At 32.0% G+C, this 18,847-nt stretch overlaps 2 protein-coding genes across 3 annotated transcripts; both read right to left on the reverse strand.

The window, feature by feature from the left end:
• Window positions 1-3,414: 3,414 nt before the first annotated feature.
• Window positions 3,415-6,691, reverse strand: LOC145579166 (phytol kinase 1, chloroplastic-like). Its single transcript, XM_081636425.1, has 6 exons — window positions 6,298-6,691; window positions 4,554-4,621; window positions 4,319-4,450; window positions 4,120-4,235; window positions 3,890-4,004; window positions 3,415-3,767 (listed from the first exon to the last, which is right to left on the reverse strand). Exons 1-6 carry the CDS (start codon window positions 6,595-6,597, stop codon window positions 3,587-3,589), a joined length of 912 nt encoding a protein of 303 aa, XP_081492551.1. The 5' UTR covers window positions 6,598-6,691; the 3' UTR covers window positions 3,415-3,586.
• Window positions 6,692-11,384: 4,693 nt separating this feature from the next.
• On the reverse strand, window positions 11,385-17,360 carry LOC145580204 (cytosolic Fe-S cluster assembly factor NBP35-like). 2 transcript variants are annotated; one of them, XM_081637606.1, is made up of 4 exons: window positions 17,246-17,360; window positions 14,840-14,905; window positions 14,356-14,457; window positions 11,385-12,485 (listed from the first exon to the last, which is right to left on the reverse strand). In XM_081637606.1, the coding sequence occupies exons 2-4, from the start codon at window positions 14,883-14,885 to the stop codon at window positions 11,569-11,571; spliced, it is 1,065 nt and encodes a 354-aa protein (XP_081493732.1). In that variant the 5' UTR covers window positions 14,886-14,905; window positions 17,246-17,360; the 3' UTR covers window positions 11,385-11,568. The 2 variants fall into 2 exon arrangements, with proteins under 2 accessions (XP_081493732.1, XP_081493733.1); XM_081637607.1 differs by lacking the exon at window positions 17,246-17,360 and adding an exon at window positions 16,419-16,435.
• Between the last annotated feature and the right edge of the window lie 1,487 nt (window positions 17,361-18,847).

Below are 18,847 nucleotides of genomic sequence, written 5' to 3' on the forward strand. Positions count from 1 at the left end.
GGATCCAGCTATGGTCACGGTGAGTCACGTGACCTAGGGAAAAAATTATATATATATATATATATATATATATATATATATATATATATATATATATATATATATATATATATATATATATAAAAGCGCTAAGGTATATAGCAAAATGAAAGCATTTAATTACACACGTACATTGGTGGTTCATTGGTTTGTCGCTACTTCCAATAGATTCAGAAAGTGAAATTTATTACCAAAAACCCCCTTTCACTTTATATATAGGATTATTAGTATTTTCTATTTTTACTCTAGTTAGGGATCAGTGTGTGATTAGTTTTACCTTTTTTTCCTTAATCTATACTACGTCTAATTTTTAACACAATTATACTTTAATTAACCTAATCCTAACTATTTAGTGCGATCCATAACGGTAACATATATTCATTATATGAGCGATATTAATTAATTAATATCAGTAATTATTATTGAAATTGTGACTTAATTTTCAAAATGAAAGAAAAAAAAAGTGTGATATAACGACAAGTTTTTTAGTCCAAAATTCATCCTCCTCCATAAAATCACCCTCCTCCATCACAAAATCATCCTCCACAAATTAAAATTCACCTCTTACATCGATAGGTATGTAGTTAATGGATGACGGTGACGGTGATCCAGCACCCAATAAAATCCTGTATCTGCCACTGGCTAGCCATTGGTTCATCACTATTGGGCGGGGCCTCACCCAATACTTGGTCAATCTGAACTACCACTGCTACGACAATAGTGCTGAAATCATAAGCTATGCAAAGGTGGATGAAATCCCAAAATTTCGAGACTTAATATCCGAACCCCAATTCTATGGAATTGAGCCAATGTAATCAATTCTCTCTCCAACCAATTTTAATTCAACCCATTAAATGGCTGAGATTCAATTTCTACTATCTCAATGACGTCGTTTGGATCTATCCATGTTGTTCATGGTAGCAATCTCTTCGTTTGAGTGGTCTTTGAGTATAATTCAACCATTTTGACCGAATTTGTTGCTGTTGATTCTTTATTAGCAGTTGCCTCTCTGATGTTCAGACCTAATAAAGATTTTTTAATTATATTTGTCCATGATTTATGCTTGAATTAGTTAGATAATTGTTTGAGATTCTCGAATTTTTCAAAAAAAAAAAAAAAGTGCCCAAAAAAATCGATTTAGGGCTTTCTTGTATGATGTATAATTGTTGAAATTAATTGTCCCATGTGAATGTATGTTGAATTGTGAGCTTTTTGATAACAAATGCATGTATTTTAGTTGAGAATTGAGCATGTTATGTTATACCCATGAGCTTTGTACGAGACTTTCAATGGTGGTTCAACCATTATTGACCTTTTAATTATTTTATAAAATAAATTTTATTGTCTAACTTATATCATCTATAATGAGTTGAATGATATCATCTATAAGTTGGATGATATCCTTCATAAGTTGGATGATATCATCCATTGTCTAAATGATATCATGTATTATTTTCATTATATCCTCGAAATGATTGATGATTCATTGCCTAGATGATATCATTTATAGATTGGATGATATATATCCTCTAAAGGTTATATGATATCATTTGTAGGCTGGATGATATCTTCTATTAGTTTGTTGGATGATATCCTCTATTGGTTATATGATATTATCTATTGTATCTAGGATAATTCTCTATTGATTCTATTATACAAAGTATATGATATCATCTCATTTATAGATGATATCATTTGTTTGTTCAATGATATCCTCTATTGAAACTATAATATATTAATATTCTCTATTGGTTATATAATACTCTGTATCATTTACAAACTGAGATTGTTGTTTTAAGGCTTGACTCACCAAACTATTGGTGAGACTTCAATACCTTCTCTTGGTTCATATACATCACAAGTTTATGAAAACAAATAGTATGGTCAACATTTGTCCATAAGTTTTTTAGAAATTTTTGATTTTTAATTAAATTAAGTGTTAAGTTTAGAATTCTATTTGGATAGAATTTTAGGGTTTTTTTTTTTTTTTTTTGAAACCAGGATAAAATTGTTAGTTTAGAGTTTTATTTTCAATAAAATACCAATATTTCAGATGTACAAATTAAATTATAATTTTTTTAAAAAAAAATTATTAGATTATAATTCACAAAAATTATCATTTAAATTTATATTTATATCATAATTATTTTGGGAGCAAAGAAAGAAGTTAAAAAAAGTACAACATTCATTTATAATATATCCTAATCAATTTAAATACAAAACTTCACAATCTAATATTACTAGATGAAGCCCGTGCAATGTACGGTTTGTTTGAATTTTTTAAAATAATTTATATATATATATATATATATATATATATATATATATATATATATATATATATATATATATATATATATATATATATATATATATATATATATATATATATATATATATATATATATATATATATATATATATATATTTATGTGCTAAAATTTGTTATATATTTAAATAAAATTCTTAATATCAAAAGATAATATTTTACATTTAATTAATTTAAACTGGGAAATCTCATTAGCCAATTTTACTTAAATGTCATTTAAATTATTTAATTCTAAAAGAAATTAATAATCTCGTATTTAATTGGCTACCACTAAAATTTATTATCCTACATGGCTCGCTGAAAAAATTAAATCCTACGTGGCTCTCTAAAAACTCGGGAAAAAACTCCCCTATATATATATATATATATATATATATATATATATTAGATTTTATTACTTTATGTAGAACTATCAATCGGGTCGTCACTGGTCATTTTGGGTCGAGTCACTTCAGGCCACGGATCAAAATATGTTCATACTAGCACAAAGTTTCAAGTTCGGGTCAACTGAACTAGCTTAGAAATTTTTTTGATTTGCTTTATTTTTGGTTATTTTAAAAAAATTCTAATATTTCAAACTTACTTTGCTATTTTTTTTTTTTATTTTTTTTTTTTAAATCAAGCATTTTTACCAATATTATTATTAGTCATTATGCCTATTGCATAATTTAAAATCGTCACAAAATCACATCAATTCCTAACTAATTTTGTATCAATGATAAATTTTAAAACTTGGTATATAGATAAAAATTTTATGTTATAGAATTATTAACAACCCAACGGTTGTACGGGGCACCAAACTAGAAAAGGTCCCTATTTAAATCCCCATATAAAGGATAAAAGTCAAACTCCCGAAAAAATAAATGTCAAAAGTGTCAATAAAAAGTCATACGACATTAGATATTTAAAGCGGATTAAGTGAGATGTTTCTTTTTAAAAAAAAAAAAAAAATAAGAATGAAAAGAAAAAAGGTATAGGTCGTTGTTGGCTCCCCACAAGCATCTTATGATACTTTATGATCGATTTATGTTTACGTATCCAACTAATTCATCAATAAAAACATTAAAGCCATTACTAAAAATCAATAAAGACTTTCAGATACGCCAACAAAATTTAAAGTATGGTAACAAAAGACAATGAGGGTTGGATCTTGGATGGACAAGCAACATTGAGAGTTTCCTTGAGATGTTGGGGAAGAGCAGTCTTTTAGACCATAAGCTACATACAGAGGTACGCTGTAACCAGGGTTGCGAGAGGGACTGATATATTATCATCAATTTGCTCTGTTGTTGGAAGCGATTCAACAACTGTTGCTACGAAAGAAACTACTGCAACCCTTTGGGCTGTGAGATTCCAATCAAACTGGAAGTAACCCAGAACTGAAAAGTAGTAAAGCATCCTGAGGCATCAACAACAGATAGCTATGCATCAAAGCACTGGGGTCAAATACAAACTCACTCTGGCACATTAAAGTTTAATTTCAATTAATTTGAATCGTCAAGAAAGAAAGAGCAATTTTACCCCATAGATATCAAGAAACCACAGGTAAACATTGAAATGCTACCAGCCCAACTTTTTTTCTGGTTATAAGGTAACTTCAAATAACCGAATTTTCTTCCCATGATATCAGCAATTCCTGTGGCTCCCATAGTTAATAGAGAAAATTTTGCAGGGAATAAAAAAAGAAGCTGGAAGGTAAACTAAATAAAACAAATTATCAGCTCATCTGTAAGGAAATTTGAGGACTTTACCATCACCACCAGACATCATTGCCAACAACAACAGGCCAACTGGAGAATCACGCCAGAAGAAAATGGCAGATAAAGCTAGAATCAGAACATAGTATAATGGACCTCGTAGTAATTCCCTGCAATTTCGAGAAATAGCAAAATGTCACAGACACGCAATAGAGTCATCAAAAAAAATTTCTAAAGGATTTGAGAAACTTACTCAGCTTTGCCTTCTCGAGTAACAGATTTGATGAGACCTTCATCTGTTGCAAGTGAGAGTCCATTGACCACAAGTCTCAAACCATTTATAAATGGAGCAAGAGACGCAAAATACCGAGCTTCTGCTGAGGCACTATTCTAGAGTCACATTGATGAGTTTAAAGTTTTTTTTTTTTAAAAAAAAAAAAAAAAAAAAAGAAACCTCAATTTTCTAGATAAAGATGAAGAAGAAGTACCTGAAAATAGGCCAGGCAGCCACAAAAAGCAACCCAGAAATTATATGGACAAGCTTTCTGCTCAAATTCTGCTCCATAGACAAGGAACTAATTTAAGAATCAAATTGCCTTTGTGTTTTCCTATTAAAATTAGCAAATAAATGTACCACCTACTTTTTGTATGCACAGGACAAGTTCGCCATCAAATACCTAACTAAAGATCCTAGGCAGGTACAAGAGGCATGCTTCCCACAAACAAAACACAATTAAAGCTCAGCTTTAGGTTAAAAAGACTTACAAGGTAACACACAAGGCTTCCAATTAATTGCACATTAATAGATAACTTGGCCATACCATGTTCTAGAAAGACAAGACTACCAACAGCCAAAGGGATGTCAAAGCTATTAAGTTAACACATTGATAACTTCAAGCTTGTTTGCAGTTTACATCAACAAATTGACCAAATTATCATCAATCTTGTCTTGTGGGGCTATGAGAATGACAGACACAAAGGGAGAAAGATGAAATAATAGAGGCCAGGGTGAGATGGAATTGAATACCTTGTAATTCTAGAGGAAAATTAATGACACTTGAATCATCTGAACCATACAAAAAGTCTATAACACATCCATGATCTACATTGACAAGTATCTTTGATATAGGTACTAGAAATTAAGAACCACCAATCTTTCTCGGACCTACAGAATTTCGCCTCTCCTACACAGTTTCTGTACCATACAGTAGGAAGCTTGAGACGAACAACAAAATAAAGGTATCAATAGAATAGGATTTTGTATAACTTGTAGCGAGACTATAGTTAATAAGACACAAATGTTGTTATTTTTGTAAACGTCGGTTATTATCACATTCATCCAAGACACATCAGTTTGCTGTTTTCTTTTCCCCATATCTTTCGAATCCATCAAGCTGCAAAACCATCCTAAATTAAGAAAGAACTAACCACTTATTCCTGGAGTATCCACAATCACAAAGTTAAATTGTAATAGCCGCAGTGCCTTATATTATGCACAAGGGCAAAGAACCAAAATTGTTTTATCAGAACATTTTCCTTTAATGGAACTTCTGAAAAGTAAAAAAATCTAGTATACTAGTATCTTTGAAAGGACTGCAATACTGCAAGAACAATCAATGGAACTTTACCCTTTAGTAAATCGATATTCCAAAAGATTTTAACAAAAAGTTTCAGCATGAATTTATAAGGATGCTTGTCAAGGAAATTTTCTCCAATACATTACAATTATGCCAACATACACATTCTTTGGGCGCCTTATATTTGAAGAAGGCGTGCCTAATATAGGCTAGGAAGTCATAGTTGTATGATTACAGGCAGTTGTTTCCATTAGACCTTGATCCAAAATGTAATATTATTACCCAAAGATAACCTAACATTAATGAAAAAACTATACGAATTACCATTTTTTTTTTTCTTGTATGTAACCAAAGCAAAATGGAAAACTACTACTCCTTTGTAAAATTTATCACTCAAGAGCTTTGCTCTGCTCATTAATCAACCAAAGAGAATCACATAATTAACACCCACTAAATATAAAATCATAATTATTCAAAAAAAAAAAAAAAAAAAGTTCCTAAGTTTGAATGTTCTGCACGTCTCTGATTTCTGAGCCAATATAACATACAACCCTCATTACAGAAGAATCCAAACCAAACCAAAACCCCAGTTTAAAATTGTAAATTAAAGAGCAATTAACTTGAAATTAAGAAAAAAAAAAGCATCTAAATAAACCTGAGAGATGATGTTGCGGTGAGTGAGATTATCAAAGACAGAAACAAGAGAGTAACCACCAGTGATTACAAAAACAGTAGCGTCAACATCCTGGAAAAGCGCAGCATCAGAAGAGAGTAACGCGCGCCTGGAAACTACTGTGGATGCTGCTGAATTATGCTTGAGTGTTGTTTTAGAGAAGGGGTAATGATGACGACGGAAATGGAAGAATGTGAGGTTAGAGTAGGAAGGACACGGTTGAGCCGTGCCGAAAGACCGTGAACAATGGTGGAGGGTGTTTAGTTTCAGATGTATCGCCATTGTTGCGCCTGGAGGCTGGAGTAGTAATGGAGGTCTTTGCTGTTCTTCCCAATAATTGAATTGCGTCTTATGTTTGATTAATTATGTTGCAATAAGGGGGTAAATGGGTAATGAACTAATGACCACATAATTTTAATTTGGTTAATGGCACTACGTAAGTTGTAACGGTCATTTGTACGAACTACGGAGTAAGGTCCCGTTCTCTTCGCCTTATTTTTGCTAAATTGAAATTATTTTTATTGAAACAAAATTATATTTGTTGAACTTAAATTATTTTTACTGAACTTAAATTAATTTTACTGAAATGAAATTATTTTTGCTGAACTGAAATTATTTTTACTGATTTTCTATTATAATTCTTCTCTAAGAAAACTGAATTTTACTGAACTGAACTTATTTTTACTGAACTGAAATTATTTTTACTGAACTGCAATTAGTTTTATAGAACTGAACTTATTTTTACTAAACTGAACTTATTTTTACTTAATATTATTTTTTTAAGGTGAAGAGAACATGGCCTAATTTATATGGAGTACTCCTTTAGTCTCTCTGTCCCTTTATTATAAGTCTATATTTTTTCATTATGTGAATAATAAATATTATAAATATGCTTTTAATAAAGAGACGAAACAATTGTACAAATCTTGATAGGTATTACCCAAAATTGGTGAGCAAGATCAAATTCAGGTTGAATTTGTTAAAAGTAGTTCATTAAGGAGTAGTGGAGTATTGTGTTTAAAGTCAGATTCCGAGGGGTTTTTTTTGTAAAAAAAGAAAATTATTTTTTAAAGGAAAATTAGAGGAATTATAGACAGTACTCTCTTCGTGTTTTATTAAGTGTTACACCTTGACCGACACATAATTTTAGGCAATTTAATTGACATAAATAAAACATGAGGTAAGTGGGATAGTTGGATTATTAAAAAATCAATAACTATATACTAAAAGATACAGCAGCAATGACACGTGTCATCTCTGGTATGTCCTTAGTATTTTTTTTTTTTTTTACAAATCGTTTTACATACTATCTCCGTTAATTATTATGTGCAACAAATTAATATTTTATGTCTCACAAATAATACCCCTTTGTTGCACATAATAATAAACGGAGGTAGTATATAAATTAATAATTGCGTACAAATTATAGTAGAAGTTTTTATGTACTCCATCCGTTTTTTTTATTTGCATCACTTGAGCATGCACAAAGTTTAAGGAAAGTAATAAAATATTGTGAGTGGGTGAATAAATCATATAAATAATATATAAAACTAAACTTTTAGTCAGGTCACGAGACAGCGACACTTGGCGTTTTAACTTTTCGCCAAGTGTCGCGCCACGTAAGCGGCAATTTATTTTTAGTATAACACATGTGATTTATTTGAATATATTTTTTTATAGAATAGGATTAAAAAGTTATTTTAGAGTTTTATCTTCAATAAAATTTGAATAGATTTAGGCCTTGTTTAGTTCACCTTATTTTTACTTATTTCAGAAAAAAGTTTGGTTAAATCTAACATTCAGATTAAATAAGTTTGGTCAGAATTTGGTCAAATCTAACATTCAGATCAGATCAGACCTGACCAGATTAGATAAGATAAGTTCAGATAAGCAAATATAGGGCGAACTAAACAAGGCCTTAGTAGGATAAAAAAAAAAAAGTTGTTTTAGAGTTTTATTTTCAATAAAACATTGATTTAGAATTTATTTTCAATAAAAAAAAAAAAAAAACCAATATTTTTACAAAAATGGCGGATCCAAAGAGGTACTTTCAACAGGAAAAAAATACAAAAATCAAAGAGACCTGTTATTATATATAACCATTCTCTTAAGTCTTAAGATGCAAACAGTCTTCCCTAGACGTTTAGAGAAAATAAAAGAAATCACAACTTTAGACAACCGTTCTTTTTAGTTGTATATTATTACTTTAAATTTTTAAAATTGTTTAGTGATTATTAATCTATAAAATATTCATAAACGGACAAATATGATTGTCAAGTGATAACCATGAGTAGAAAATTCAAATAACAAATACTACCTCCGTTTCATATTATTTGCAACTATTTGACATAAAGTAGAGAGGAAAAATGTCTAATTGTTGCAAATAATATGAAACGGAGGTAATATATTTTAGATAAAATAGTTTAATTATAAAATTCAATAAATGACCCGGGCATCGCACGGGACACAAAACTAGTTATTATAGGAAAAGTAAGATGGTGACCATGAAAGAGAAGGTATGTGAGAGAAGATAGATAATTTTATTATTTAAGTGGGGACCATAAAAGAGAGAGACATAATAAAATAATTTGAGTGGGGTTTTAAGTAAAAAAGAGAAATGATAAAATATAGTATAAAGTACCAAATATAGAAGTAATGCGTTTTAAAAAAAACACCCATAAAAGAAAAGTGATGCAAATAAAAAATAAAAAAATAAAAAAAAAACGGAGGGAGTATCTTTCTAAATTAAAACATATTGACAACTATATATTTAAGCAAAAAAAATTATAAAAATAATATTTTTAACATAATTTGATATGGACGTTTTTTTAGGAAAGACATAATAAGTACTCTGTACTACATATGTTTATTACAACAAGATTAAATGATTTTTTTTTCTGAATTTATTTTAATTATATAATAGAAGCTACTACAAGAATGAAATGCGAATATCAAATCAACAAATGATACTATTAATTGTTATTTTCATTCTTGAACAATTTATGATTAGAATTTCAATCAATAATTAATACTCTATGAATACTTCACAAATACTTGCCATGTTGATTATTCTTATTGTGATTTTTTTCTATCATTTTTGTTGTTTTTCAGCATTCAATTGGTATGAATATAACATACTAAAGTCAAAAAAATTTAATATAGGTTAAATTTAAAATTAGTTATTGAAATTTACCGTGCATAGCACAGGACCTAACCTAGTTATAAAAGAAAGATAATGGGGTTAATAGTTTATTAAAAAATAATGAATGTGAGAGGAAAGATATAATAAAAAAAAAGTAGTAGTTGATTTAGGTGGGGACCATGAGAGGAGAGACATATAATATTTAAATGTAGTTTTTTTGCCAAAAAAAGAAAATATAACACTTATTAAAATATGGAGGGAGTCATGGATTTAACAAGTGGGTTTTAATTTGATTTCAGTATTAGGACTAGATATTGATATTGGGGTGCTCATCGAATGAGTCCATCATTTAAGAGTTAGTACTTTACTCGACTTGAAAACTTTTTACACATGCTCAACTTGTGCTCGTGACTCACTAAAAGTTAATAATAGCTTGCTCGACTCGTGCTCATTAAAGTTTCGAGTGGAATCGATTAGCTCGATCTTCTCATTAAAATTTAGGTTCTTCTAGGTATCATGGACATTATTATTAGAAAATCACTCAACAATTTTTTTTATAAGAAAAATAACTCTTACTAAGTGTATTTTAACAACGCTGTTTTGAAAAAAAAAAAAAAATTCCTCCGGTTCAATTTACTCGCAACTTTGGGAGGGTTTGCGGAGGCCGAGGCAAAATTTCCTAAGCATGTTTATTGAAAGATAAGGGTATACACTTAAGTATTATCCAAGTACTAAAAAAAAAAAAAAAAAATTCAACCAAATTTTAAAAAAGAAACCCACCACCACCGGCATCACTTAGCTGTACAGAAACCACCCACCAGGCCACCACCACCACCACCTACCACCTACCACCGAACCCAGCCACCCAAGCATCGACGAACGCAACAACCACCAAACCTAGCACCGCCGAACCCACTAACCTACGAACCCAACAACCACCAAACCACCGACCTTAGCTAACCCATCAAACCCAGCGATTTGAAACCATGAGTCGACCAACACTGAAACCACCAACCCAGCACACCGACACAACCAACCCACCAAACCCCCTGGTCAGAAACCCACTGATTTGAAATAACCCAGTAGGCCGCCGATATGAAACCACGCGGTCGCCGATCTGAAACCCACCGATTTGAAACCCACGAGGCCACCAATCTTAAACCACGAGGTCGCCGATCGCCGCTGATCTTAAACCACGAGGAAGGAGGAGAGAGAAAACTCATTCTCTTCATTATTTACCGACGAACCCCGTCGCTCTTAACACCTCAAAGCCACCATGAAAATGGGGTTGGAGGAGGAGAGAGAAAATTAAAGGGGATGAGGGTTTAATTAATTATGCTTGGGGTTTAATCTAATGAAATCAGATTTGTAATTTAATAAGGTTGTTTTAATAAAAAAAGTAAGGGTATATTGGTCAATTACCACCCAAAAATTTACTAAAAAAGGAAAGAAATTGGAAAGTTGCGAGTAATGTGAACCAACCCAAAATGGCAAAAGTTGCGAGTAAATTGAACCGGAGGTAGTAAAATAAAAGAAGTATTAATAAAATGTGTTATCAAATTGCTCACGAGCATATCAATTTGAGCTAAAGCTTGTTCAACTCGTGATTATCAATGTTTCAAATCTAGCTGAGTTGAGTCAAGTAATCGAATGGGTTTTGACCAAGTCAAGTTTGAGTTGCTCGCGACTACTTAACTGAGTTAACTCGATAAGATTATTAAACCCAACAGCTTCTAGATGCAAAACAATTATGAACAAGTCCTCAACTATTATCAAGCGTTTCCTAAAATTTAGGCCAACGTATATGCCCTGCGTCCCTGCCCCTACCTACAACATACAAAATAAATGTACGTGAGCAGCTGAGCTGCAGAGCACAATATTGTATCGCTCCCAAACATACTAAACTCAGCATTGATAGCTGTAGATATAGTCAAAGCAGGTAATGTGTCGGATTTTGTTTAATTAGCAAAAATTGATACAAGTAGGGTAAAAACATATATAGTCACACCAATTACACAAAGCAAAGAAAAGGTCAGGGGCATTCATATGGATATGCTCCCATTCAACTAAACGACTATCCTTAACTTATCAGAACAGACAAACGATATACTCTATACACCATTCTCTGCTGCTCTTTTCGGGATAAGTTTTTCTATGATGCTCTTTAGTGCAGGAGCACTTGCAGTGCATTTCTGATCTTCAAAACAGGATTTGCCTTCTTCAGCTGCCTTGCATAATTGGGGATCCAATGGCACTTTACCTAGAAAAGGGACCCCCATTTCTTGACACATCTTCATGGCACCACCACCACTACTGTCAAAAACTTCGCTATATGCCATAAAATTCAGTAACTCGGGTGCTCTCTCTTTCATGTATTGCAAAGCCCATTCGGTGACATCACTCTGTTCAGTAGTCCCTGACTGTTTCAAAAATTTAATATCTCTCAATGGTTGGCATAAGCCACTCATGTTCTCTACCACCCCAAGGACCTTAATACCGACTTTTTTGCAGAAGCTTACTTCTTTCCGTACATCAATCAAAGATACTTGCTGTGGAGTTGTGACAATAATTGCACCATCTATGCCAGTCTCCAGAAGGCATTGAACAATTGAAATGTGTTCATCAGAGGTGCCCGGTGGAGCATCGACCACAAGATAATCAAGTTCTCCCCAATACACATCCTTGAGAAACTGCTTGATAAGACCATTCTTGCGAGGGCCCCTCCAGATGACAGCTTCATCTGGATTAGGAAGCATGAACCCAATGGACATGACACCAAGGTTGGACTCAACGTAACAAGGAGACCATCCAAGATTGCTCTGATGGATGTCTTGCCCTTCTAGGCCAAGCATTTTTGGTATACTCGGTCCACAGATGTCTATGTCAAGTAAACCGACCTGGTAATCCATGGCTGCTAAGGCAAATGAAAGCTGAGCAGAGAATGTGCTCTTGCCAACCCCTCCCTTGCCCGACAAAACCAGTATTTTGTGCTTCACTGTTGCCATTCTCTCTGCTATTGGAAGCAAGTCTGCAAAAGGATGGAAAAACATAACCATAGAGGTCTTGGAATGATAACATTTGGACATACCATATTTCACAGTGATTAAACAAAAAAAAAAAAAAAACAGGCCACAAAGAACCAACATTTCTAATATAACATTACCTAGTCCAACAACAAGAGAGCAAGGGTATCATTAATAAAACAACAACAAAGCCTTAATACCAAAATGATTTGGGATCGGCTAACATGAATTGTCATAAGGATTCGTCAGACAAAGAAAAAAGGACATGGCAAGATAACCAATTGAAAAAGTTTGAAAAATGGTGTAAAGTGAGCAAGAATATCATCGATAGTAAATAAAACCTCATTTATACAATCAGTTAAACAAGTCTGGGGGGAATTTTTTTTTTTCCTTTATTTAGTCCTCATATGTGCCACCACTATGTTCTCTGCCTCTCTGGAACCCAATCTGGATGACAATAGCCCCACTAAAGCCTAGATGGTGGCCAACTGCTAGGAGAAACAGACAAATCCAGTCAAACAAAATTCTTATCCTCTATCAGAGACTCAGAGTCATGGAAGAAATGCCTATGGAGAGATCACCTGACAATTAAGGTGTATGTCACAAGCATTTGGGTGGGAAGTGAACAAGATCAGTACCCAAAGCTCATAAATTATAGGCAAAGTGACTAAAAAGTCTGTTGTAAATCTTGTAATGCAAGAGGCTGCAAATTTAAGCATTCACCAAGGTAGATAGCAAGTTCAAAGCCTAAACTCCTCTGTAAATAAAATTGTGCTAGATGGCATTTGTCTCATAATAGTGTAGTATGCATAAAGATCTAGCAAACAAGTCAATGGCATGTTCAAATTTCAATTCAATGTAAAGTTAAAGCAGTAATGAAAGAAGCCTAAGGTGAAGGGACATGAGCACAAACAAGGAGGTAGTGCATCAATGGAGCAAAAACAATAGTAGCATGGCAAGGGTCAAACAAAGGAGCACGTCATGGAATATTAGGAAGCTTGCAGACAAAAGGTTGTTGTAGCCTAAAGCATATGACAAGTTGACAACTAACAAGATTAACAAATTAGTACATTGTTTGATATTCTACCACCCACTCAGTGCACCAACCAAAATACTATACTTATCTGTAGACCATCAATACAAAATTCAGCCAATATTAACAACACAGATATACAATGGCTTATGTAGAGGAGCTATAATATTGAGTGTACAGTGTCAATGTTATTGGATGTATCTATAAGGCATCATAAGATGATGAACAGACTATAAAATTAGTAAAAACACACCAAGCAATATGCAGTTTCAATCCAAAAAACCATGTCCACACCAGTGACCCAAACAACTACATAGCATTCTGACAAAAATAAACACAAAACAAATCAGTCACATTCAAAAGATGTTAAAGAGACTAAACTAGCCAAGCATGGTATTTATTCATCTCTTTCCCAGCGAGAAGCTCATGCCAAATCAAATGTCTCAAATATGCAGTCACCCAAGCTCCTACAGGTGCAGGGCGCACAACATAAAAACAAAATGTACACCAGTGGACTGTAGTTCCAAGAAAACCAATGCCCAAAATGTGCCATTTCATGGAATAATATAGGTTAATGCGAAGTTTCAAATTACAAAATATACTCATTTTTTTTGTAACATTAACATCATAATTTAATAAAGATCTAAAATATTGAAAATGTTCCATTTGACATCTGCATGTCTCTTTAAAATTTGAGCAAAAAAGCTATACCTCACTCCAATATCAAGTGGCAGGTGTTTGAATTTCAAAGCACAAAATATTTCAAGATTGTTTAACACTCTAATCAATCTCGATAACAATCCGCTTATCCAGCATCTAAGTATCTAACAGCATATGTTTACCTGGATCAGGGCCTTTGGGTGCAGTGGCACAAATTTGTTGATTTGGGCAACCTTGGCAGCCATCTGACTTTCCAGCTTCTTCAGATTGAGTACCTGGGCAGTCTGATAGCAAAAAAGACACTACAAATATTAACAGGTAGACTAAGATATAAACCTCAATAACTATTGTAGCTTCAGGACAGTTTAATACAGGACTTGTATGGTAAATGGAACCAGGCTACAGCCTTTTTTGATCACTGTTACTTTCTTATAAAGTCTAACAGCCAAAAGTATATATTTTGTCAAAGGCAATTGTAGCTAAATGTATAAACTAACTGCAGAAACTTATTTACCTGCTTTTTTAGCCAAAATTGAAATGCTTGGTTAGTAACTTAGTATAAACATTAACACTGATCAAATGGACCAGCCAACCCCAAACAGATCATTGCTAAATTAAACAAGGCCAATATATAGAAACAATGGATAAGAAAATGAGGAAACTTACGTTCATTTGCATCTTCAGGAATTTCACCGTTCCCACTATTCTCCATTACTTACAGCTGTAAAACTTCTGTAGTTACAATACAAATAAATTTCATCAGAAACAACAAAAGACATAGTCCCAAAATGATATGTGCTTGGCCAACATGTATGGCCATAACTCATTAAGGAACCATCCTCGAAATATGAAGCAAGAAAAATAGAAAGTGAGAGAGTGAAAATTGGAGAAGCCGAGAGAATACACAAGGAGCAAGAAAACGAGGGTGGTGTAAAGTGGAAACCCAACAAAGAACTCCTCTTGGTCTTCTCTAACTCTTTGTCTACTCCTCACAATCTGATAACTTTGCCACTCTTTTAAACCTTCTATCTAGTTTGTCTTATTCTAAACTATGAGTCTAAGACATAAAAAGGGCTATGAGTAAAACTATGATGTATCCCAATTGCAATAAATAACCACTTGTCTTTCCAATACTCTACTACTCTAGTCCAAACAACTGCATAAAAGTCCTAATTATATCAATATATATCCACATGATATCTTTCTTTGTTAAAGCCCACCAAAGCACTTCCAAAGGTACTCTATAAGACTATAATACCTTTCTGAATCATGAAAACCATAAGTATATCATTCTTATCTTAATAGATTCCCTTATACATTTCCTCTAAAATAATACAATAAAGATTTTGAAATAGAAACAAACAAAAAATAAAAAGGAAATCGGAAAAAGTTAACATTTCAAGCAATACCATTGAACTTTTTGCTGGCAAATTCTAAAGAAATTTTATAAAATAAAATATAATTTCATAGATACCGCGACAAGACTATGACTAAGGAATCTCCTAAACTGACTAAATTTGGACCTTAATTGTACATTCCCTTAAGGAAAAAATATATTATCAAATAAAATGTCATTAGACTTATATTAGTATTAATATTTACTTTTCAAATGTGATTTTCACAATTATAAATACAAAATTAAAGATATTTAGCGATATGCAAACAAAAATAAAAAGTTATTTGCTTACATAAGTTGAACTAAACATCACCTAATTGATAAAACAAGTTCCGAGCTTGCCTACAATAAAAAGTGATACTATCTTTTTATTTATGATTGTTTGCTCATCACCCATTCCATTGAAACTTTGATGCAAGAGAACCCAAAGGCTACAATAAGCATGACATATCCCTTAGACCAATATCAGAAATATCTTTATACATATCTAATATGAGCACACACCTACTGTAATACACCTGTTACCAACCAATAAGTATTTAGACAAAATGATGGTATTCAACCATAAACCGACAAAGTTCTCCACATTTTGGACAACTGAAAAACAGGACAGATTTCCTACTTTAAAATCAACAAGGCAACAACACATTGCCAAATTCAAAACCTGTCAACTTTAAGCAGAAGCGTCCCTAGATTAGAAAGTGTTACATCCACAATTAACTTGAAGGTAGGCCTAACCAGTCACAAGATTTTAGTCCAACCAAAAGGCTACAAACCCTTATATAGTCTAATTTGATAAATTTAAAATAAATTAACAAAAAACTTATTTATTAAACAAACAGAAAACACCTGCTTCTAAGTATAGTGGATTTTTAATTCGCTGTACTCAATCCCACCAATCCAATATTAACTGCTTCCCATATGATTATCCCAAGCTTGCTGTAGAATTTGGGATGGACGCAAAGCAAAACATAAAACACCAACATCAACAAAAATTGGGTATCACCACTTTATTTTATTCAAAATAATTACCTCAAAAATATCCGGCGAATAACGGAAATACAATAAGCAATAACCCACTTCAACATCAGATTCTATCTTTCAGTCACCATTACGGTTCATATTAGAAATGAATAAAGAAACAAGAGCACATCAATGACTTTCGCATATAATTACAAAATTCAAACCTTTTCACAATTTCCAAAAGACAACCACTAGTAAAAAGTTATAAACATAACATTAAAATCAAAATTTCCTTTTCTCAATCAAAATATTCGATTTATTCGCAAGTATAAGAGTAAGAAGACCCAACCAATCCTATATCAAGTCGACCTTTACATCAATTATTTCTAATTCAATATCTCACCAATCAATCAAACTCAATCTATATTGTTTTAATTAAAGGAATGAACGTCAATACGTAATTTCATAGTTAAATTCTAACATAAAAGGGTTCTGCAATACATCAGCAACAAAATTTAATTTTTATCAAATTGATATTTGATTAAATTATCAAATTTGTCACATAATTTAGTTTTCTAGCAACATAATAGCTGGTTATGAGATTTTCGAACCCTAAACTTACTGCACTACAATTAAATTAAATAAAATAAATCAAAGATAAACCCTAGGTTGTGGAATAGGTATGATGATTACAAAAAGCAACAACAACTTACCTCAGAAGCTGCTTCAATGGAGGATACAAGTACAAAGTATTAGAGGGCGCCTCAATGGAGAACGTCAAGTGCGCTTCAATTGAAAACTGAGAGACAGATACGTTTATCGGGTATATTTTTATTCTTATTGATTGACATAGTATATCACAATTACGGAGTAGAGCAAACCAATGGGTCGGAGCCCCATTAAAAGTCCCGACCCACCCCAGTTATAAACTGGTCAGATCCGTCTAGTAAAGGAATGGAGCGGGTCATAGTACGGTGGTGAGGTCGTCCAATTATGGGTCCTTGACAAGATGGGTCATATAATTTGAAATTACCATCTTTAATGGTGAGATTTGAAAGAGTTTTTTTTAGGAGAGAGAGTATTTTTTTGCAAAGGATACTAATAAGACCTTGTTCTTTTGAGCTTCTAGGCAAAGCAAATTTCAGTAGATCAGAGCAGAGCAGATTGAAGCGGAACAGAGCCGTGCCGAGCAGAGTAGATTTCATTATTATTATTATTATTATTATTATTATTATTAAATAATAATTATAATAATAATAATTATTATATCTCAAAAACATACAAAATTATACAACCCATAGAAAAGTACTAGGAAGCCGAGATACAATATGAGCCCCTACTCCTCTACTTATAGAAAAGCCGATCCTAGTAAAGATATGAGCTGCAACACGCGCCACAATGTCCAGAGTCTTCGAGAACTTTTGGATCCGCTTCAACAATGCAACAACCTCCTATTCTAACTCCCCAAGAGAAGAGAAAGAGATCAACAACTGGATTCGTACTTGACCCGCTTTCGATTGGCCGTATCAATCGCAACCCGTCCAGGAACAAAGTCAGAAAGCCCAAACTGTGGCAATGGAGAAAACCATTTCAAGTCAACACAGACATCGCGACCACGATCCCAAGAATAAAGTAACACATCTGCAGGTCTGAGAGCCCCGTCGTTCCCTCCGCATAACCCAATGTCCACCTCCTTTCTAGCTGGAATCCCTAACCGATAGCAAACATCAACAAGGGTATCCCGAACAACATTATGGCGATATTTAATGCCCACAATACTAGCACAAGACATTGCGTGATCACCGAAAATATCCCCAGCACAACATTATTATTATTATTATTATTATTATTATTATTATTATTATTATCGCATTATTATTATCGCATTATTATTATAATCATTAAATATTATTATTAAATGTTAATTATTATTATAATTATTTTATTATTATTAAATATTAATATTATTATTATTATAATTATTATCAAAAAATAATAATTATTATTATCTTTAAATATTAATTTTTATTATAAAAAATCAATTTATATTATTATTAATAATAATTATTATTATACTATTATAATCATTATTATTATTACTATTATTATTATTATTAAATATTAATTATTGTTATTATTATTATTATATTTACTAAATATTAATTATTTATTATTATTATTATTAAATTATTATTATTATTATATAATTCAATATTAACTATTATTATTATCATTATTAAATATTAATTATTTATTATTATTATTAAATATTAAATATTAATTATTATTATTATTATTAAATATTAATTAATTAT

Source organism: Chenopodium album, chromosome 14 (genome assembly GCF_948465745.1).
Source record: "Chenopodium album chromosome 14, dcCheAlbu1.1, whole genome shotgun sequence".
NCBI classification, from domain to species: Eukaryota; Viridiplantae; Streptophyta; class Magnoliopsida; order Caryophyllales; family Amaranthaceae; genus Chenopodium; species Chenopodium album.

Excerpts from the sequence above, each read along its gene's own strand:
- LOC145579166 (XM_081636425.1), bottom strand. The coding sequence starts at position 6,597 with ATGGCGATACATCTGAAACTAAACACCCTCCACCATTGTTCACGGTCT. Across the intron at positions 4,622-6,297 it reads ACCGCAACATCATCTCTCAG|AATTTGAGCAGAAAGCTTGT; the intron begins GTTTATTTAGAT and ends TCTATGGAGCAG. Across the intron at positions 4,236-4,318 it reads ACTCGAGAAGGCAAAGCTGA|GGAATTACTACGAGGTCCAT; the intron begins GTAAGTTTCTCA and ends TCGAAATTGCAG.
- LOC145580204 (XM_081637606.1), bottom strand. The coding sequence starts at position 14,885 with ATGGAGAATAGTGGGAACGGTGAAATTCCTGAAGATGCAAATGAAC. Across the intron at positions 14,458-14,839 it reads TCCTGAAGATGCAAATGAAC|ACTGCCCAGGTACTCAATCT; the intron begins GTAAGTTTCCTC and ends TTTTGCTATCAG. Across the intron at positions 12,486-14,355 it reads ACCCAAAGGCCCTGATCCAG|ACTTGCTTCCAATAGCAGAG; the intron begins GTAAACATATGC and ends ATCCTTTTGCAG.